Here is a 22,742-nt window from a genome sequence, read left to right on the forward strand (position 1 = left end):
ACAAAGAGAGTGAGTGAGAGAAAGAGAGAAGAGAGAGAAAGAAAGCAAGAGAGAGAGAGAGAAAGAAAGAGAGAAGGACAGAGAGAGAGAAATAGAAAGAGAGAAGGACAGAGAGAAAGAGAGAGAAATAGAAAGAGAGAAGGACAGAGAGAGAAAGAGAGGACAGAGAGAAAGAGAGAGAAATAGAAAGAGAGGACAGAGAGAGAGAGAGAAAGAGAGAAGGACAGAGAGAAAGAGAGAGAGAGAGAGAGAGAGAAATAGAAAGAGAGAAGGACAGAGAGAAAGAGAGAGAAAGAGAGAGAGAGAGAGAAAGAGGGAGAAATAGAAAGAGAGAGGGACAGAGAGAAAGAGAGAGAGAGAGAAAGAGAGAGAAAGATAGAAGGACAGAGAGAGAAAGAGAGAGAAAGAGAGAGAAAGAAAGAGAGAGAGAGAGAAAGAGAGAGAAATAGAAAGAGAGAAGGACAGAGAGAGAAAGAGAGAGAAAGAGAGAAGGACAGAGAGAGAAAGAGAGAGAAAGAGAGAGAAAGAGAGAGAAAGAGAGGACAGAGAGAAAGAGAGAGAAATAGAAAGAGAGGACAGAGAGAGAGAGAGAAATAGAAAGAGAGAAGGACAGAGAGAAAGAGAGAGAGAGAAAGAAAGAGGGAGAATGAATATTAAATATTGTATTTGTTCCCATTTTGTTTTTTACTTTAAATAAGGTATGTGCAGTGTGCATAGGGATTTGTTCATAGTTTTTTTAATAGTCCAGCCCTCCAACAGTCTGAGGGACAGTGAACTGCCCCCCCCCCCCCCCCCGTGTAAAAAGTTTGGGGACCCCTGGCCTAAGGTGTGTTGAATCTGCAGGTGGGGTACAACAGCCTACAGTATCCAGGCTGGCTGTGAGGAGCTACTGTGAATGACAAGCACGGCGTATTGATTGTTTTTTAAACTCAGCCCAGCCGATAGAAGGTAATTAATGACTCCATTTGCCTCTGTACCAACGAGAACAATTGAGTTTGAAACGGCAACAACTGACAGTGATGTGAAAGCTCCCCGGGGGAGGTCTTGTGAAAAGAAGGTTGGGGACACAGGCAGGGACGTAAATCCAAGGAAGAGAGGACAGAAAGGGAGAAGGCCACAGCTGAGGCAGCCCGGACAATCAGAATGAAAAGTATTATTGAGTCAATTCCCAAAATAGAAGATTTCATTTATTTCATTCATTCAATCTTGTTTTTTAATGCCGCCCTTCTCCTTAGACTCAGGGCAGCTTACAACATGTTAGCAATAGCACTTTTTAACAGAGCCAGCCTATGGCCCCCCAATCTGGGTCCTCATTTGACCCACCTGGGAAGGATGGAAGACTGAGTCAACCTTGAGCCGGTGATGAGATTTGAACCGTTGACCTGCAGATCTAACAGTCAGCTTTAGTGGCCTGCAGTACTGCACTCTACCTGCTGCGCCACAGCAGTCTTCAGAGAGGGGCGGCATACAAATCTAATAAATAATAATAATAACAATTATTATTATTATTATTATTATTATTATTATTATTATTATTATTATTATTATGTCAGTACAACACAGCAAACAAAATCACTATGCTGGATTTCGTATTTCATCACCAGTCGGGCGCTTCCCAAGCACCTAGGGCTGCGTGATGTAGCGGCGAATTATGTTTGCCGATCCCAGTAAAGTGGCCTTTTGCAATTGACAGGTGGAGATTTTGTCAATTCCGATGGTTTTCAAATATCTGCTGAGATCCTTTGGCACGTGGTTTCTCTTCAGATTGTATAAATCTTTCGCCATTTATTTATTTGTTTGTTTGTTTGTTTGTCCAATACACATTGTGGGATTTAATGGGTATATATCTATATACACATAGTAAAATACATGATGAAGGTTATAGAAGAGATACTCATAGTAAAATATATCTAAGAAAGAAGAGAAGAGAAGATATAGGAATATATAACATATAAACATATAAACATATCAATGAAAGAATAGAAGAAGAGATATAGGAATAGAAGAAAGGTATAGGAGATATATGAGAGCAACAGGACAGGGGATGGAAGGCACTCTAGTGCACTTCTACTCGCCCCTTACTGACCTCTAGGAATCTGGAGAGGTCAACCGTGGATAATCTAAGGGTAAAGTGTTGGGGGTTTGGGGATGACACTATGGATTCCGGTAATGAGTTCCACGCTTTGACAACTCGGTTACTGAAGTCATATTTTTTACAGTCAAGTTTGGAGCGGTTAATATTAAGTTTAAATCTGTTGTGTGCTCTTGTGTTGTTGTAGTTGAAGCTGAAGTAGTCGCCGACAGGTAGGACGTTGCAGCATATGATCTTGTGGGCAATACTTAGATTGTGTTTTAGGCGCCGTAGTTCTAGGCTTTCTAGGCCCAGGATTGAAAGTCTAGTCTCGTAGGGTCTTCTGTTTCAAGGGGAGGAGTGAAGGGCTCTTCTGGTGAAATATCTTTGGACATTTTCAAGGGTGTTGATGTCTGAGATGTAAATTCACTGTGACTAAGCAGTTTTACATTGTTAAAGTCATTGCAATGATTACAATTCTTCTCTCTGCCATTTGGAATATTACGTCAGTTCCTGACAGGAGACTACATCAAGCTAGACTGGGAAAGCTAGCTGCAAGAGGAAAAGAAGCTGTTTTTGGCTGGTTTTTGGACATTTGGGGGCTATTCACAATTCAAAGTGTTGGTAATGACCTTTAAATCCCTACATGGCATTGGGCCAGAATACATCCGGAACCGCCTTCTACCACACGAATCCCAGCGGCTGATAAGGCCCCACAGAGTTGGCCTTCTCCGGGTCTCGTCGACCAAACAATGTCGTTTGGTGGGCCCCAGGAGAAGAGCCTTCTCTGTGGCGGCCCTGGCCCTCTGGAACCAACTCCTCCCAGAGATTAGAATGGCCCCACCCTCCTTGTCTTTCGCAAATTACTTAAGACCCACCTTTGTCGCCAGGCATGGGGGAGTTAAGTTATCCTTTCCCCCTAGGCTACTACAAGTTATGCATGGTATGTTTGTGTGTATGTTTGGGTTTTTATAATAAGGGTTTTTTAGTTGTTTTTATTAATTGGATTGTTCATGTTGTTTTACCACTGTTGTTAGCCGCCCCGAGTCTGCGGAGAGGGGCGGCATACAAATCCAATAAATAAAATAAATATTTCCAGGCAGCTTTTTGGGGCAATTTTGGCTGAAAAAATGGCATGAAAACAACTTGAAAAAGGCTGAAAGTGGCAGAAAAAACAGCCAAAAACAGCCCCCAAAATGGGTGGGGTGAGACCAGCCAGTGGTCCAATTTGTGGTTCTAAGATCCATGTAGAATTGGAACAACCAGTTCAGGCGTTCCAGTCTAAACCGAGAGCAGCCCACCTAGAACTGACAGAATTACTTGATGCAGAATCTGAATACCGTATTTTTCAGAGTAGAAGACGCTCCTTTTTCCTTCCTAAAAGAAGCTGAAAATTCAGGTGCATCTTATACTCTGAATGTAGCTTTTTTTGAAGCGTGGTTTTCCCAGCCCTAACTAGGTGCTAACTATCTTCTCAGCTCTTATCTTGCAGGCTTTTTCATTGTTACTCTTTGCAGAGAATGTTTTCCAAGTCCGAAGTCTTTGCAGGGTTTTTTTTTGTTGCTCTAATTTGCTCCAAATGTTTCTTTCTAGCCCTAACCAAGTGTTAACAATGTTTCCAGCTCTTACTGGCTTGCAAGATCTTTCATTGTTACTCTCTGCAAATAATGTTTTCAAAGCCCTTTGTAGGTTTTTTTTCCCATTGCTCTGCTGGCTTCAAATGTTTCTTTCTAGCCCTAACCAAGTGCTAACAATGTTTCCAGCTCTTACTGGCTTGCAAGCTCTTTCATTGTTACTCTCTGCGAAGAATGTTTTCCTAAGCCCTTTGTAGTTTTTTTTTTCATTGCTCTGCTGGCTTCGAATGTTTCTTTCTAGCCCTAACCAAGTGCTAACAATGTTTCCAGCTCTTACTGGCTTGGAAGCTCTTTCATTGTTACTCTCTGCAAATAATGTTTTCCAAGCCCTTTTTAGGGTTTTTTTTTCATTGCTCTGCTGGCTTCAAATGTTTCTTTCCAGCCCTAACCAGGTGCTAACGATGTTCCCGGCTCTTACTGGTTTGCAAGCTCTTTCATTGTTACTCTCTGCGAAGAATGTTTTCCTAAGCCCTTTGTAGTTTTTTTTTTCATTGCTCTGCTGGCTTCAAATGTTTCTTTCTAGGCCTAACCAAGGGCTAACAATGTTTCCAGCTCTTACTGGCTTGGAAGCTCTTTCATTGTTACTCTCTGCGAAGAATGTTTTCCAAGCCCTTTGTAGGTTTTCTTTTCATTGCTCTGCTTGCTTTAAATGTTTCTTTCTAGCCCTAACCAAGTGTTAACAATGTTCCCAGCTCTTACTGGCTTGCAAGCTCTTTCATTGTTACTCTCTCTGAAGAAGGTTTTTTTAAAGCCCTGACCAGGGGGTAAAATAATGTGCTGAAACTGACCAGACTAAGGATGCTAGCCAGATTAATACCTGGTAAGCAGATTCTTTCCCCTTTTTTCCTCCCCAAAAACTAAGGTGCGTCTTATACTCCAAAAAATACGGTACATTTGCTCCTTATACCTTAGCCTCGTGGTATTACGTTTGGATTCTTCTTTTGATTTATTTATACTGCAGTCTTGTATATATTGACCTGTGCAAGTATGTCAGATGCCGATTTACCCTTTGCTGCTGCTGCTTTCATTGGCCTGTCATCTCTGAGATCCTGAGGTTGCGTGGATGTCACCCATAATCCTTGAGCAGAACTATCAGTGGGGAATGATGGATCAATTGAATTCCCCAGCAGCTGAAAAATGTGGGATTAAATAGCGCATTATGCGCAGAAAGAGTTGAGACTTGATGTTCATTTCAAGTTCATCTTGCCCGTCTTGATCAAAGAATCAATAGGGGAGCAGATATCATACATCACTTCTCTCCATCCTAGGGAGAGCACCATAATCTCTTGCAAATTTAGAGTGACAGCCCTGTCGAGATATTAAGGTACCTGAATAAATGAAGGGAAAAGGAGCTTTACACTGGCTTGAAAAAGCTCTGGTTTCTCTTGCAGATTGAGTCACTGTGTATACATGGATATTTATGCATAGATATCATTGTTATACCATATTTTTCGGACTATAAGACGCATCTCCATTGGACCAGAGTACCTCCGGAACCGCCTGCTACCGCACAAATCCCAATGACCTATAAGGTCCCACAGAGTTGGCCTTCTCCAGCTCCCGTCGACTAAACAATGTTGTTTGGCGGGCCCCAGGGGAAGAGCCTTCTCTGTGGCGGCCCCGGCCCTCTGGAATCAACTCCCCCCGGAGATTAGAACTGCCCCCACCCTCCCTGTCTTTCATAAACTACTCAAGACTCACTTATACCGCCAGGCATGGGGGAGTTGAGACACCTTTCCCCCAGGCTTTTTAAAAAATATTTTGTTTTATGTTTGGTATGAATGTGCTGTTTGGTTTTTTAAAATAATGATAGGGTTTTATATGTTTTTTAATATAAGATTCGTTCCAATAGCTATATTGTTTTTATTACTGTTGTGAGCCACCCCGAGTCTTCGGAGAGGGGCGGCATACAAATAAGTAAGTAAGTAAGTAAGTAAGTAAGTAAGTAAGTAAGTAAGTAAGTAAGTAAGTAAGTAAGTAAGTAAATAAATCTCTTTCCTCCCTAAAAGAGGCTTAAAATTCAGGTGCATCTTATACTCTGAATTTAGCTTTTTTCGAAGCTTATTTTTCTAGCCCTAACTACTACTACTACTACTACTACTACTACTACTACTACTACTACTATTATTATTATTATTATTATTATTATTATTATTATTATTATTATTTAGATTTGTATGCCGCCCCTCTCCGTAGACTCCGTGCTAACTATGTTCCCAGTTCTTACCTTGCAGGTTCTTTCATTGTTACTCTCTGCATAAAATGTTTTCCAAGCCCTAAGTCTCTGCAGGTTTTTTCCCATTGCTCTAACTTGCTCCAAATAAGTTTCTTTCCAACCCTAACCAGGTGATAACGGTGTTTCCAGGTCTTACGGTAGGAGCTGGGAACATCGTTATCACCTGGCGATAACCAGGGGATAAATTAATGTGGTGAAACTGACCAGACTAAGAATGCTAGCCAGATGAATATCTTTTAAGCAGATTCTTATCCCTTTTTCCCTCCCCCAAAACTAAGGTGTGTCTTATACTTGGAAAATACAGTAAATACTAAGATAGCTACTGGGCAGAGTGTTTAATTAATTCATAGTTCAGTTTGCAGTATGTAAAGTGAAGATCATTTAGGTTCGATTACAAAAAAAATGTAATAAGCTAATCAGGCTGTGCTGAAACTGAAAGTGAAACTGAAACAGGTTGTTTGCTGTTTGCTGCAAGGAGGCAAATTGCTGTGAGGCAGAGGTAGAGGCAGGGTTTTTTTTTTCTTGTTTTCCTCCCTCCCCAAAAGGCAGGAGTGTCTTATATTAAAAAAAAATATGTTGCATGTCAGGATTAGCAATCCTGGGTGATATTTTATTGTATTACCCTATAAGATAATGTGAAAGAACGTAAGCATGCTAATGCTGAAGTCATAGGGTGTGAACTGCAATCTGATTGGGCCAGAGCATTATAAGATGCAAATCAACTTCACCATTCTCTCTGTCTGCTGCTGTTTGCTGTTGATGGTGGTGGTTTTATTTATTATTTATTTTATTATTTTATTATTTGGATTTGTATGCCGCCCCTCTCCGAAGACTCGGGGCGGCTCACAACAAGTGAAACAAATCATAATAATCCAATTAATTAAAATATTTAAAGGTTTAAAACAGACCCCATATACTAACAGACAAACACACAAGCATACCATGTATAAATTAAATGTGCCCAGGGGGAGATGTTTAATTTCCCTATGCCTGATGGCAAAGGTGGGTCTTAAGGAGTTTACGGAAGGCAGGAAGAGTAGGGGCAGTTCTAATCTCCGGGGGGAGTTGGTTCCAGAGAGCCGGTGCCGCCACAGAGAAGGCTCTTCCCCTGGGGCCCGCCAACCGACATTGTTTAGTTGATAGGACCCGGAGAAGGCCCACTCTGTGGGACCTAATCGGTTGCTGGGATTCGTGCGGCAGGAGGCGGTCTCGGAGATATTCTGGTCCAATGCCATGAAGGGCTTTAAAGGTCATAACCAACACTTTGAATTGTGACCGGAAGTTGATTGGCAGCCAATGCAGACTGCGGAGTGATAGTGAAACATGGGCATACCTAGGTAAGCCCATGACTGCTCTCGCAGCTGCATTCTGCACGATCTGAAGTTTCCGAACACTTTTCAAAGGTAGCCCCATGTAGAGAGCATTACAGTAGTCGAGCCTCGAGGTGATGAGGGCATGAGTGACTGTGAGCAATGAGTCCCGGTCCAGGTAGGGCCGCAACTGGTGCACCAGGCGAACCTGGGCAAACGCCCCCCTCACCACAGCTGAGAGATGGTTTTCTAATGTGAGCTGTGGATCGAGGAGGACGCCCAAGTTGCGGACCCTCTCTGAGGGGGTCAATAATTCCCCCCCCCCCCAGGGTAATAGACGGACAGATGGGATTGTCCTTGGGAGGCAAAACCCACAGCCACTCCGTCTTATCCGGGTTGAGCTTGAGTCTGTTGATACCCATCCAGGCCCCAACAGCCTCCAGGCACCGGCACATCACTTCCACTGCTTCGTTGACTGGGCATGGGGTGGAGATGTAAAGCTGGGTATCATCGGCATATTGATGATACCTCACCCCATGTCCTTGGATGATCTCACCCAGTGGTTTCATGTAGATGTTAAATAGCAAGGGGGAGAGGACTGACCCCTGAGGCACCCCACAAGGGAGAGACCTCGAGCCGACCTCTGACCCCCCACTAACACCGACTGCGACCGGCCAGAGAGGTAGGAGGAGAACCACTGGAGAACAGTGCCTCCCACCCCCAACCCCTCCAACCGGTGCAGAAGGATACCATGGTCGATGGTATCGAAAGCCGCTGAGAGATCGAGGAGCACCAGGACAGAGGATAAACCCCTGTCCCGGGCCCGCCAGAGATCATCCATCAACGCGACCAAACCGGTTTCCGTGCTGTAACCGGGCCTGAAACCTGACTGCCGGGGACCTAGATAATCGGCTTCTTCCAAGGACCGCTGGAGCTGGAGTGCCACCACCTTCTCAACAACCTTCCCCATAAAGGGAAGGTTGGAGACTGGACGATAGTTATTAAGTACGGCTGGGTCCAGGGAAGGCTTCTTGAGGAGGGGGCGCACGAGCGCTTCTTTATAGAGTGTTGGAAAAACTCCCCTCCCCAAGGAAGCGTTGGTAATCTCCTGGGCCCAGCTCCTGGTTGTTAGTTGGCTGGTTGGAGCAGTTCGAGCGTGAGTTAAATATTGAGTAGTGATAGTGATACGAAGAAACCTGGATTGGCTTAGTATCTACTAGAAATCTGGATTGGCTTAGTATCTATTATTTTTATTTTATTTTATTATTATTTATTTATTTTGTCCAATACACAATGAGGGTTTTAGTGGGTGTATATCTATATACACATAGTAAAATACATGATGAAGATTATAGAGGAGATACTCATAGTAAAATATATCTAAGAAAGAATAGAAAAGAAGATATAGGAATAGAACATATCAATGAAAGAATAGAAGAAGAGATATAGGAATAGAAGAAAGGTATAGGAGATATAGGAGAGCGATAGGACAGGGGACGGAAGGCACTCTAGTGCACTTGTACTCGCCCCTTACTGACCTCTTAGAAATCTGGAGAGGTCAACCGTGGATAATCTAAGGGTAAAGTGTTGGGGGTTTGGGGATGACACTATGGAGTCCAGTAATGAGTTCCACGCTTCGACAACTCGGTTATTGGTTTAGTACCTTCTTGTAACCTGAATTGCTTGAGTATCTACTTGTAAGTAAGTTGAATATTGCTAATATAGGTGGCGCAGTGGGTAGAGTGCAGTACTGCAGGCCACTAAAGCTGACTGCTAGATCTGTAGGTCAGCGGTTCAAATCTCACCACCGGCTCAAGGTTGAGTCAGCCTTCCATCCTTCCGAGGTGGGTCAAATGAGGACCCAGATTGTGGGGGCAATAGGCTGCCTCTGTTAAAAAAACAGTGCTATTGCTAACATGTTGTAACTGCCCTGAGTCTAAGGAGAAGGGCGGCATTAAAAAAATTGAATAAATATATGAATAAATAATGTAAAGTTCCTGTATGTAGAAGACTGAAGTAGGAGATATTTTGCACTGAAGAGTAAACTACTGTTTTATTCAAAAGTGTCTTTGTTTGTTTATTATTATTATTATTTATTAGATTTGTATGTCGCCCCTTTCCATAGACTTATTAGTTTATCTGGTTCCTTAATTGCCACAATATATTCTGGTATCTTAACTAGTCCTCCTGCGTTATATCCAGACGGTATATATTGTATTGTTCTTCAATGCAAGCAGGGAATGGCTCAAAGCAGCAGGACCAAGCGAAAGAATAGCGGGACAGGGAGGCATATGAAAAGTCCCCCAAAATGAAATTGTGGGTAGGTGTCAGCTATTTCCACGCCTGATCCTTGGTCCTATTATTCCTTCTAGTAAAACTAACCAGAAATCTCTGGCTGCCGGAACAGAAACCCGGAACACAGTTAAGAAACAAGCAAAAGAAAAAAGAAAAAACAGCAATAAATGATTTGCCTCTGGGACAAAGGTTTCATTCATCCAGTCAACTAAAATTTGCATCCTGGAGATTTAGATTTAATAGAACTCTTGGATTTTGAACATACAGTGGTCCCTCTACTTACGAACTTAATTCGTTCCGTGACCAGGTAGAAAAGTTTGTAACTAGAAGCAATTTTTCCCATAGGAATCAATGTAAAAGCAAATAATGTGTGCAAACCCATTAGGAAAGAAATAAAAGCTCGGGATTTGGGTGGGAGGAGGAGGAGGAAGAGGAGGAGAGTCGCTCCTGAAGGAAGAAGGTAAGGTGAGCGCCCCCTTTTGCCTTTCTGTGCCCAGATGCTCCAGGAGGCAACCTCGCGCCGGGTGTATGGGAGGCAGCGCCAGGGAGTCACCACAGCGAAGTGGTTTATTCCCTCTCCAAGCGCCCAGGGAAAGGAAAACGTGTTTGCTCTGGGCTGCCAAAGTCTCCTTAAGCGCCACCAAAAGGCTCCTCTGGCGGCCCAGATAACCAGAGCAAAGGGAGCATTTCTTTTCTCTGGGCACTAGCAGAGGTTTATTCCCTCTCCAAGCACCCAGAGAAAGGAAAATGCTCCGTTCGCTCTGGGCTGCCAAAGCCTCCTTAAGCGCCACCGAAAGGCTCCTCTGGCAGCCCAGAAAAGCCCGGGATGGCCGGGATTAAAGGGAGAATGGCAGGAAACTAGCCGGGCCTTCGTGCCACTCTCAAATTTCCTAGGAAATTTTTCCGAGCTCAGTTTCTTAAGTAGAAAATGGTTCTTAAGAAGAGGCAAAAAAATCTTGAGCACCCGGTTCTTATCTAGAAAAGTTCTTAAGTCGAGGCATTCTTAGGTAGAGGTACCACCGTATATATATATATATTTAAGGATAGAATAGAATTCTTTATTTATTTATTGGATTTGTATGCCGCCCCTCTACGTAGACTTATTGGCCAAGTTTGAGGTTATGATCCCGCTGTATAGAGTGCTGGTGAAACCCCATTTGGAATACTGTGTTCAGTTCTGGAGACCTCACCTACAAAAAGATATTGACAAAATTGAACGGGTACAAAGACGGGCTACAAGAATGGTGGAAGGTCTTAAGCATAAAACGTATCATGAAAGACTTCATGAACTCAATCTGTATAGTCTGGAGGACAGAAGGAAAAGGGGGGACATGATCGAAACATTTAAATATGTCAAAGGGTTAAATAAGGTCCAGGAGGGAAGTGTTTTTAATAGGAAAGTGAACACAAGAACAAGGGGGCACAATCTGAAGTTAGTTGGGGGAAAGATCAAAAGCAACATGAGAAAATATTATTTCACTGAAAGAGTAGTAGATGCTTGGAACAAATTTCCAGCAGACGTGGTAGATAAATCCACAGTAACTGAATTTAAACATGCCTGGGATAAACATATATCCATCCTAAGATAAAATACAGGAAATAGTATAAGGGCAGACTAGATGGACCAGGAGGTCTTTTTCTGCCGTCAGACTTCTATGTTTCTATGTTTCTAAGTGCAATCGGACACACAAGGAATTTGTCATTGGTGCAGATGCTCTCAGTGTGCATAAAAGAAAATATATTTGAGTCAGTGATCACAGCAAACAGCTTCCCCCCCTCCCTCTTTCCTCTTCCATGGGAGTGTTGGAGAAAGAAAAGGAGGAGGAGGCTGCAGGCTGGTTGTCAACTTGTACTGATCAATACATAACGTTGTCCATGGTCTTATTGTATTAGTTTACACTATATAATGCAGTATTGATTATATCATATTGCAAAACTACATATAGCCGGGAAGATCAAAACAGAAGAGTAACGTTGAGGGATATAAGCTCTGCTTCTCGAGAATTTCCTTTGGCTACAATAGAAAAAAACAACCTGCTGTTTATAACAGAAGATGGATATTGCCTGCATAATGCAATTAGCTTCTATAATGATAATAATAATAATATTAATAATAATAATAATAATAGTAGTAGTAATAATAATAATAATAAGAAGAAAAAGAATAACAACAATAACAATAACAACAACAATAGTAATAGTAATAATAATAATAATAATAATAATAATAATAATAATAATAATAAAAAGAAAAAGAAAAATAATTTATTGGATTTGTATGCCGCCCCTCTCCGTGGACTCGGGGCAGCTAACAACAATGATAAAAACAGCATGTGACAATACAATAATAAAACAACTAAAAACCCTAATTGTAAAAACCAAACATACACACAAACATACCATGCGTAACTTGTAATGGCCTAGGGGGAAAGAATATCTCAACTCCCCCATGTCTGGGGGTATAAATGAGTCTTGAGTAGTTTACAAAAGACAGGGAGGGTGGGGGCAGTTCTAATCTCCGGGGGTAGTTGGTTCCAAAGGGCCGGGGCCACCACAGAGAAGGTTCTTCCCCTGGGGCCCGCCAAACGACATTGTTTAGTCAACGGGACCCGGAGAAGGCCAACTCTGTGGGACCTTATCAGTCGCTGGGATTCGTGCAGCGTGCAACAACAGCAACCAGAACAACAACAGAATTGGAAGGGACCTTGGAGGTCCTCTAGTCCAACCCCCTGCTTAGGCAGGAAACCCTACACTGCTTTAGACAGATGGTTATCCAGCATCTGCTTAAAAACTTCCAGTGTTGGAACATTCACAACTTCTGGAGGCAAGCGGTTCCACTGATTAATTGTTCTAGTTGTCAGGAATTTTCGAAGCATCTAAGATGCTTCGAACTAAGGAAAAATTTCCTGAAAGTTAGAACAATTAATCAGGGGAACAGCTTGCCTCCAGAACTTGTGAACGCTCCAACACTGGAAGTTTTTAAGAAGATGCTGGATAACCATCTGTCTGAAGTAGTGTAGGGTTTCCTGCCTAAGCAGAAGGCTGGACTAGAAGTTACAACAGAAAGTCTGACTCCAACTGCCATCATTGAATTTCTCACTGCGGAGAAAGAAACTGTTGGGAACATTCACAAACGTTTGTGGACAGTTTATGGAGAATCTGCAGTCGACAGAAGTACGGTTAGTCGCTAGATACAGAGGGGGAGGCCATTACAGTGCAGAAATGGCTTTGTGACCAGAACAAGGAGTGGTACCAACAGGGCATCCATGCCCTTGTGTCTCGCTGGAGGAAGGTCACAGAACGGGGACGGAGATTACGTGGAAAAATAGGCAGTGTAGAAGAAACTTCATTCTTTCTTGTGTGTAAGTTTCATTGTGCTCAATAAATAATTGTTGAAGGAAAACAAATGTGGTGCATTACTTTCTAGTGACCCTTGTATCATTGGAGTTTTTCAAGAAAAGTTTGGACCAGATGGAATACGTTTCCTGTTATGGACAAGAGGTTGGACTGGAAGATAATTTAATAATAATAATTTATTAGATTTGTATGCCGCCCCTCTCCGAAGACTCGGGGCGGCTCACAACAATAACAAAAACAATATAATAGTAATACAAATCTAATATTTAAAAAGTATATATAAAACCCCAACAATTAAAACCATACAACACATGCATACCAAACATAAAATATAAAAGTCTGGGGGAGGTGTCTCAGTTCCCCCATGCCTGGCAATATAGGTGGGTCTTGAGTAATTTGCGAAAGACAAGGAGGGTGGGGGGCATTCTAATCTCTGGGGGGAGTTGATTTCAGAGGGCCAGGGCCGCCACAGAGAAGGCTCTTCCCCTGGGGCCCGCCAAACGACATTGTTTTGTCGACGGGACCCAGAGAAGGCCAACTCTGTGGGACCTAATCGTCCGCTGGGATTTGTGTGGTAGAAGGCGGTTCCGGAGGTATTCTGGTCCACTGCCATGTAGGCCTTTAAAGATCATGACCAACACTTTGAATTCTGACCGGAAACTGATCGGCAGCCAGTGCAGGCCACGGAGTGTTGTAGAAATGTGGGCGAATCTGGGAAGCCCCATGATGGCTCTCACGGCCGCGTTCTGCACGATCTGAAGTTTCCGAACACTTTTCAAAGGTTGCCCCAGGTAGAGAGCGTTACAGTAGTCGAACCTCGAGGTGATGAGGGCATGAGTGACTGTGAGCAGTGACTCCCGGTCCAGATAGAATAGATGTCCAAGGTCTCTTCCAGTCTCTAAGATTCCCCCTGATCCCCTTATCTCTTCCTCTGTCTCACAGATGTCACAGAAAGCTCAGTCCCGAACGGCGATTCCCAGAGCAGCGTGGATAGTTTGCGGAAGCATCTTCGTGCCGATACGTTCACACAACAGCAACTGGAAGCATTAGATCGCGTTTTTGAGCGGCCTTCTTACCCCGATGTCTTTCAGGCATCAGAGCACATCAAATCTGAGCAGGTGAGTATCAGAGCTGCACTTTCGGAAGCTAGCCGGCCGAAGCAGCTGACCAAATTGTAAATTGTTTTTTCACTTTGTTGTGAGCCGCCCTGAGTCTGCGGAGAGGGGCGGCATACAAATCTAAATAAACATAAACATAAACAACCCAACCAGCCAGCCACAGACCAATATATATATGGAGTTTATTCATTTATTTATTTAATTGGATTTGTACGCCGCCCCTCTCCGAGGACTCGGGGCGGCTTACAACAAGTACATCTATCTATCTATCTATCTATCTATCTATCTATCTATCTATCTATCTATCTATCTATTCTAATCTAATCTAATCTATCTATTTAATCTAATCTATCTATCTATCTAATCTAATCTAATCTATCTCTCTATCTAATCTATCTATCTATCTATCTATCTATCTATATATACATCTATATATATATATATATATATAATCTATCTTTCTATCTATTTATCTATCTATCCATCTATCTCTATATATCTATCAATCTATCTATCTAATCTATCTATCTATCTATCTATCTATCTATCTATCTATCTAATCTGTCTGTCTGTCTGTCTGTCTGTCTGTCTGTCTGTCTGTCTATCTATCTATCTATCTATCTATCTATCTATCTATCTATCTATCTATCTATCTATCTAAGCCACGGAAGCCTCATTCAGAAGGAATCGGGTCTTTCCCCATCGCTTGAAATGAAACCCGAAAAAGACTTGTGCATTTCCTGTCTCCCGGATCTGCAATTTACCTCCAAAGTGATTTGACTTCACAAGCACACACCAAAAAAAAAATTCAAAGGCTTTAAATCCCACCTCGAGCCGTAAACCAACTACTAAAGTTGGAGCCAGCTTTGGGATTCTTGCTATCCGGAGTCTGGGAGTTTATTACAATGAATAACCTTTATTTACTTTCATTAGACTATTAAATACCAGCCCAGTCACTCTTCCTCCAGAAACTCTGAATGGAGCCCATAAAACAAATCCACAGCCCTAATTGAGTTCATTTTAATTTCTCTCCAATCACAGCGAATTACTCCAGTGATAAATCAGGGGTAGCCTCACCCCCAACCGAAAGCCTAATTTGCAGCTAATTACAAAACTGATTTCTACAGAAAAATCAATACAAGAAGGAATTGGAAACGACTCGGCGCGATCGTGACTGGCCAGGGGAAAGGGGGGGGGGTTGGAAACAGAAGAAAAGTAGCTTAGAAGGAACTAGCATGAGAAATAGGGACAAAGGGGGGGGATCACCACAAAGCAGAGAGAGAGAAGAAAATCAGTTTTAATTTAACGTAATATTAATCAGAACAACTTTTCCTGCTTTTTAAAATGGTCTCCCAGGTCTTTGCATCTGGGTTTGGCGGCCGGCACAATAAAAAGGCAATTACCAATGCCTCTTGGACAAGGGTTTCCTTTTCAGATGGAATGAATTTCCCCCCTCCCACCCTTCTGTTAGCCATGTGGCCTGCCCCCACCCCAATTTCATACCCCAATGCACAAGGGTTGGGGAGAAAAGAAGAGAGAGGGTTTTTTTTGGTAATTTAAAAAAAGGGGGATCCCAAGAGTGGATTGCAGAATTCTTTTTTCACAATGTCAACATCACAAATAATCTTTTCTTCTGTTCAGACAAGAACTTTAACCCACCGTACGAAGTCATCGTTCCTTCTCTGGGATAGAAGGAATTATGATTTTTTTTTAATATGTTCTTTATTTAACCCGAAACAAAAAAAAAATCTTTTAGGTACTTGAATTTGGTCTTTTTGAAAACTTTTCTCACTGGGAAACAAGTTTGAACATTTCTGAACATAATGATATCAAAATTGATGCTGAAAAAATTAAAACAGTGGGGGGGAGGCTTTTATGTGCAAAATAAACAAATATGCATCCATTTTTCCAGTTCAATTTTCATAGCATCATGTTCCGAAATGTTCAAGCTACCAATCCCACACCAAGTTTAGTAAAATAGAATGCATTTTGCAAGCAAAACTATCCATAAATTGAAAAATATTTCACAAAAATGGGGGGGCCACGCATTCTATCAGCAAAATAAACCAATAAGCATTACTTTTTTCAGTTCAATTTTCATTTCAATGTGTGCAGAAATGTTCAAACTTGTTTCCAAGTGAAAAAAGCTTTCAAAAAGACCAAATATAAGTACCTAAAATGATCAATTTGCAGTCCGGGTCAAATAGACCCGGGAACATAACATCAGGGAGTTTTCTTGAACAGAACAGCAGGGTTAAAAAAAGCACTAAGAGCTGTTAATCTAATCTTATGTAGTTTCTGCTCTGGCAACTTTGCAGTGCTAGCCGGAGCATACAAAACCTTTGTTAGACCAATTCTAGAATACAGCTCACCTGTATGGAACCTGCATTGCGTATCAGACATTAACACAATCGAGAGAGTCCAAAAATATTTCACAAGAAGAGTTCTCCACTCCTCCTCTCGTGACAAAATACCTTATTCCACCAGACTTGAAATACTGGGATTAGACAATTTACAACTATGTTGCCTCCGCTGCGATCCAACTGTAGTTCATTGAATCCTATACCAAAATGTCCTTCCTGTTAATGACTACTTCACCTTCAACCGCAGCAATACCCGAACACGTAATAGATTCAAACTCAGTGTAAACTGCTCTAAACTAGACTGCAGAAAATACGACTTCAACAATCAGTGCCTGGAATGCCCTACCTGACTGTGGTTTCTTCCCCAAACCCCAAAACTTTAGCCATTGATTGTCTAAAGTTGACCTCTCCCTGTTTCTAATAGGTGTGTAAGGGGCTTGCATAAGCACACTGATAGAAAATACAGTAATACCGCCCAACTGTCACCTTCTGAAACAGCCGGGGGGCTTCTCAGTGTTCTCCTGAACGCCGAACCCGGAAGTTCGGGTTCGAGTTCGGGTTCCGGAGGCTGCCGAGAAGAGCCCGGATGTTTCAGAAGGTTATAGCTTGGCGGTGCCGCCCGGCGGAGCGCCATTTTTGCAATCGGTGGCGGCGTTTTCGGCCAATCTGGAGGCTGGAAAGGAGGTGGGGAATCCCAATAGGGAATTCCATGGGCGGAGCTTTGACGTCACGAAGACGTCCTTCTTGGAGGCCGAAATATATTGAATATATTTTATATTATTATTTATATATAATATAATATTATATACAGTAAGAAGGTAGAATAATCTCTTTACACTTCTAATCACAAATACAATTTCAATATCCAATACAAACCAGTTAACATCCACACACAGTTCTAGACACACAGTAACTATCAGTTAAAAAAAACTTCCCCCCAAACAGGAACTCCATGGCTCCCCCTTATGGCCAAGTATGATCCATCTCTTAAAGGTATATCATATAAACATACATTCCTTCTTTATATGTATCATATCCTCAATATAGTTACATACAAGGTACTGACACACACCATTCTGCCTACCATCCCTATCCTACTGTCCTATTGTCTTCGGAGAGGGGCGGCATACAAATCTAATAAATTATTATTATTATTATTATTATTATTATTATTATTATTATTATTATTATCCTTTTTTATCGTTATTTTTACTTAGGTTAAGTTTATACAAACTACTATCCTATACATGTCTGACAAATGAAAATAAATAAATACAAATAAAATAAAACATAAGCCAGTTTTCGAATCTGATCTCCCGTGTTTTGCTCTGGTTTTATCTACGGTGGCTGCTGGGAATAAAGACAGTCACCCTAGATAAACAGCAACGACTCTGTTTTTCCCCAAGAGAGACAACTTGTATTCATCACGAAGTTGGCAGCTCTGGCCAAACCTTGCTCTTCATTTTCTCTATTTATCTCCTCTTTGCTTCCCATCTGTGCAGGGTCTGCCTTGCGCGGCCTCCCCTCCCCTCCATCTGCCTGCTCTCCCCTTTCTTCTAATCCATCAGTTGGCGAGCTTTCTTCTCTCTTCCCTCCAGGGTAATGAGTATTCCCTCCCAGCTCTGACCCCTGGTCTTGATGAAGTCAAGTCAAGTCTATCCAGCTCTGCTAACCCAGACCTGGGAAACAACGTGTCAGGACCCCAGACATACCCGGTAGTGACTGGTAAGTGATGCGCCCGCTGGTGAGAGGCTAGGCTTGGGCTTTGGCGTTATTCTTGGTTGCTTGATGAGCATGGACCCAAAAACAAAGGGAGGGAAGGAGGAAAGGAAAAAAGAATAGGAAGGGAGAGAGGAAAGAAAGAAAGGAAGAAAGGGGAGGGCGAGAGTGGGGAAGGAAGGAAAGAAGGAAGGAAAGGAGAGAGGGGGGGAAGGAGGAAGGAAGGAAGGCAGGGAGGAAGAGGAAAAGAAAGGAGGGAGGGAGGAAAGAAAGAAAGAAAGAAGGAAGAAAAAAGAAAAAGAAAGAAGAAAGGAAAGGAAACATGGAGGGTAGGGGAAGGAAGGAAAAGGGAGGGAGGGAAGGAAGGAAGGAAAGAGAGAAAAGGGAGGGGGGAAGAAAATAGGAAGGAAAGAAAAGGGAGGGAGGGAGTGGGGAAGGAAGGAAAGGAAAGGAAAAAGGAAGGAAACAAGGAAGGAAAGGAGTGAGGGAGGGAGTGTGGGAGGAAGGAAAGAAAAGGGAGTGGGGGTGGGGAAGGAAGGAAAGGAAAGAAAAAAGGAAGGAAACAAGGAAGGAAAGGAATGATGGAGGGAGTGTGGGAGGAAGGAGAAAAAAGGGAGGGAGGGAGAAAAGAAAATAGGAAGGAAAGAAAAGAGAGGGAGGAAAGGAAAGGAAGAAAGGAAGAAAGAAAGAAAGGAAGAAAGAAAGAAAGGAAGGAGGGGGGTAGGTAGGAAATTTAGGAAGAAAATATTATTTGACTGAAAGAGTTGTAGATGCCCAGAACAAACTTCCAGCAGACGTGGTTGGTCAATCCACAGGAACTGAATCTAAACATGCCTGGGATAAACACAGATCCATCCTAAGATAAAATACAAGAAATAGTTTAAGGGCAGACTAGATGGACCATGAGGTCTTTTTCTGCCGTCAATCTTCTAATATTTCCATGTTTCTATTATTATACCTGTGTTTGAATGCTGCATAGACATGATGCATACACGCAGTTACATATTCTAATCAGTGGTGAGATTCATTTTTTTTTAAATTATTACTGATTCTGTGGACATGACTTGGTGTGGGTGCAGGGCCTGCAAAATCTCCATTTCCTCCCAATCAGATGGGATTCGGGAGGCAGAGAATAGAAGGGGACAGGGCCAACCAGAGGGGTATTTGCCGGTTCTCTGAAATACTCAAAATTTCTGCTACTGATCCTATGAACTATTCAAAGTTTAATAATAATAATATTAACAACAACGGAGTTGGAAGAGACCTTGGAGATCTCCTTCTACAACAACAACAATAACAACAACAACAATAATAATAATAATAATAATAATAATAATAATAATAATAATAATAATAATTTATTAGATTTATATGCCGCCCCTCTCCGAAGACTCGGGGCGGCTCACAACAATAATAATAACAATGTTACAATGGAAACAAATCTAATATTTAAAAAACAGCTAAACAACAACAACAGAGTTGGAAGGGACCTTGGAGGTCTTCTAGTCCAACCCCCTGCTTAGGCAGGAAACCGTGCACTAGTTCAGACAGATGGTTATCTAACATCTTCTTGAACGGGTCCAAAGACGGGGCTACAAGAATGGTGGAAGGTCTTAAGCATCAAACGTATCAGGAAAGACTTCATGAACTCAATCTGTATAGTCTGGAGGACAGAAGGAAAAGGGGGGACATGATCGAAACATTTAAATATGTTAAAGGGTTAAATAAGGTCCAGGAGGGAAGTGTTTTTAATAGGAAAGTGAACACAAGAACAAGGGGACACAATCTGAAGTTAGTTGGGGGAGAGATCAGAAGCAACGTGAGAAAATATGATTTGACTGAAAGAGGAGTAGATGCTTGGAACAAACGTCCAGCAGACGTGGTGGGTGAATCCACAGTAACTGAATTTAAACATGCCTGGGATAAACATAGATCCATCCTAAGATAAAAATATAGGAAATAGTATAAGGGCAGACTAGATGGATCATGAGGTCTTTTTCTGCCGTCAATCTTCTATGTTTCTATGTTTCTTAAAAACTTCCATTGTTGGAGCATTCACAACTTCCAGAGGCAAGCTGTTCCACTGATTAATTTTTTTAACTGTCAGGAAATTTCTCCTTAGTTCTAAGTTGCTTCTCTCCTTGTTTAGTTTCCACCCATTGCTTCTTGTTCTATGCTCAGGTGCTTTGGAGAATAGGTTGACTCCTTCTTCTTTGTGGCAACCTCTAAGATATTGGAAGACTGCTATCATGTCTCCCCTGGTCCTTCTTTCCATTAAACCAGCCATGCCCAGTTCCTGCAACTGTTCTTCATGTGTTTTAGCCTCCAGTCCCCTAATCCTCTTTGTTGCTCTTCTCTGCACTCTCTCTATAGTCTCAACATCCTTTTTGCATCATGGTGACAACTGAATGTACTATTCCAAGTGTGGCCTTACCAAGGCCTTATGAAGTGGTATTAACACTTCACGCAATCTTGATTCTATCATAGAAACATAGAAAACATAGAAGACTGACGGCAGAAAAAGACCTCATGGTCCATCTAGTCTGCCCTTATACTATTTCCTGTATTTTATCTTAGGATGGATCTATGTTTATCCCAGGCATGTTTAAATTCAGTTACTGTGGATTTACCAACCACGTCTGCTGGAAGTTTGTTCCAAGGATCTCCTACTCTTTCAGTCAAATAATATTTTCTCCTGTTGCTTTTGATCTTTCCCCCAACTAACTTCAGATTGTGTCCCCTTGTTCTTGTGTATCCCTCTGTTATCCCTCTGATTGCTGCTACTGGTTCTCCGAACTACTCAAAATTTCCACTACTGGTTCTCTAGAGCTGCTCAGAACCACCTCTGGTTCTAATTCTCCTACCTTCGTGTTAGTTTCAGGGGTTATAGGGCCGTAACAGTCCTGGAAAAGGTTGAAATACAGGTCAAAACCTCATGTGAATGGAGAACTAGGTTCCCCTCAAAAACTAACCTTGAAATTCTTCTCTTACACCTCCTACTTCACTGCCCTAGCTCAGTGATTTTCAACCTGTTTTGAGCCGCGGCACATTTTTTACATTTACAAAATCACACCACCAACCAAAATGACACAAAATGACACCCTAAGACACTCTCCTCTCTTTTTCCATCCGTCTCCTCCCCCCCTTGTGTGTGTGTGTATACACACTCTTGAACCATTTCCAAAAACAGGTGAGGGCTGGGTTTTTTTCTCTCTCTCTTATTCTTTGGGTGCCTTTTATCATATGCTTTAAATCAAGAGTCACTTCTCTCTTTTGTTTCTCTCTCTTTCCTCTCATTCGCTGCCTCAATCAATCATTTTCTCATTTCTCTTTTTTTTCTACCCTTTTTGCTCATCTCTCTCTCTCTCTCTCTCTCTCTCTCTCCCTTCCTCTCCTTCTCTCTCTCTCTCTCTTGCTTTCTCTCTCTTCCTCTCTCACTCTTGCTTTCTCTTTCTCTTTTCTTTCTCTCTTTCTTTCTCTCTCTCACTCTCTCACTCTCTCTTTCTCTTTCTCTTGCTTTCTTTCTCTCTCTTTCTCTTTCTTTCTTTCTTTCTCTCTCTTTCTCTCTCTCTTGCTTTCTTTCTCTCTCACACACACTCTCTCTATCTTGCTTGCTTTCTTTCTCTTCCTCTCTTGCTTTCTCTTTCTTTCTTTTTTCTTTCTCCCTCTTGCTTTCTCTCTCTCACTCTCTCTCTCTCTTACTTTCTTTCTCTCTCTCTCTTGCTTTCTTTCTCTCTTTCTTTCTTGCTTTCTTTCTCTCTCTTTCTCTCTCTCTTGCTTTCTTTCTCTCTCTTGCTTTCTCTCTCTCTCTCTCTCTCTCACTCTTTCTCTCTCTCTTGCTTTCTTTCTCTCTCTCTCTCAGCAAAAAGTTGTGAGACCAGAACCTGAGCTTCCTTCTTCGCGGCACACCTGACCATGTCTCGCGGCACACTGGTTGAAAAACACTGCCCTAGCTGATCCATCTGGTTTCATAAGGTTTCCCCTCTCCTTTAAGTTCATTCCAGGCTCGGTTTGATGGTCCCAGGTGGCAGTTTAACACTAACATCTCAATCAGAGTGTGACTCATTCAATCAGGCACAGAGCAACAACAACAGCCACCACGAAAAAAGGAGCCATTAACATTCAAAGTTGCATGCCAGCAGGAAAGAGAGGAAACACAGGCAGAGTGATATCAAGAATGCTTAGGAGTGGTAGGAAGGGACAAAGATAAGGGGATAATTGCTGGATTTGAATGGGAATCCAATTCAGTGGTACCTCTACCTACGAATGCCTCTACTTATGAACTTTTCTAGGTAACAACTGGGTGTTCAAGATTTTTTTGCCTCTTCTCAAGAACCATTTTCTATTTAAAAACCCAAGCCTCCGAAACTGTAACCAGAAAAGTCAGGGAGAAGCCTCCATGGGGCCTCTCTACGAATCTCCTGGGAGGAAACAGGGCTGGAAAAAGTGGGGAGAAGCCTCTGTGGCATCCCTCTAGGAATCTCCTAGGAGGAAACAGGGCCGGAAAAAGCGGGGAGAAGCCTCCGTGGGATCCCTCTAGGAATCTCCTAGGAGGAAACAGGGCCGGAAAAAGCGGGGAGAAGCCTCCGTGGGATCCCTCTAGGAATCTCCTGGGAGGAAACAGGGCCGGAAAAAGGGG

At 42.3% G+C, this 22,742-nt stretch overlaps 1 protein-coding gene across 2 annotated transcripts in view; it reads left to right on the top strand.

The window, feature by feature from the left end:
- The window catches only part of PAX2 (paired box 2), a 127,996-nt gene that overhangs the window by 94,517 nt on the left and 10,737 nt on the right, over positions 1–22,742 (top strand). For both annotated transcript variants that reach the window (XM_070751969.1, XM_070751970.1), the window contains 2 exons: positions 13,846–14,021; positions 17,983–18,109. In XM_070751969.1, coding sequence (XP_070608070.1) covers positions 13,846–14,021; positions 17,983–18,109 — 303 coding nt within the window. The remainder of the gene's footprint in view (positions 1–13,845; positions 14,022–17,982; positions 18,110–22,742) is intronic.

This window comes from Erythrolamprus reginae, chromosome 5 (assembly GCF_031021105.1).
Source record: "Erythrolamprus reginae isolate rEryReg1 chromosome 5, rEryReg1.hap1, whole genome shotgun sequence".
Lineage (NCBI taxonomy): Eukaryota > Metazoa > Chordata > Lepidosauria > Squamata > Dipsadidae > Erythrolamprus > Erythrolamprus reginae.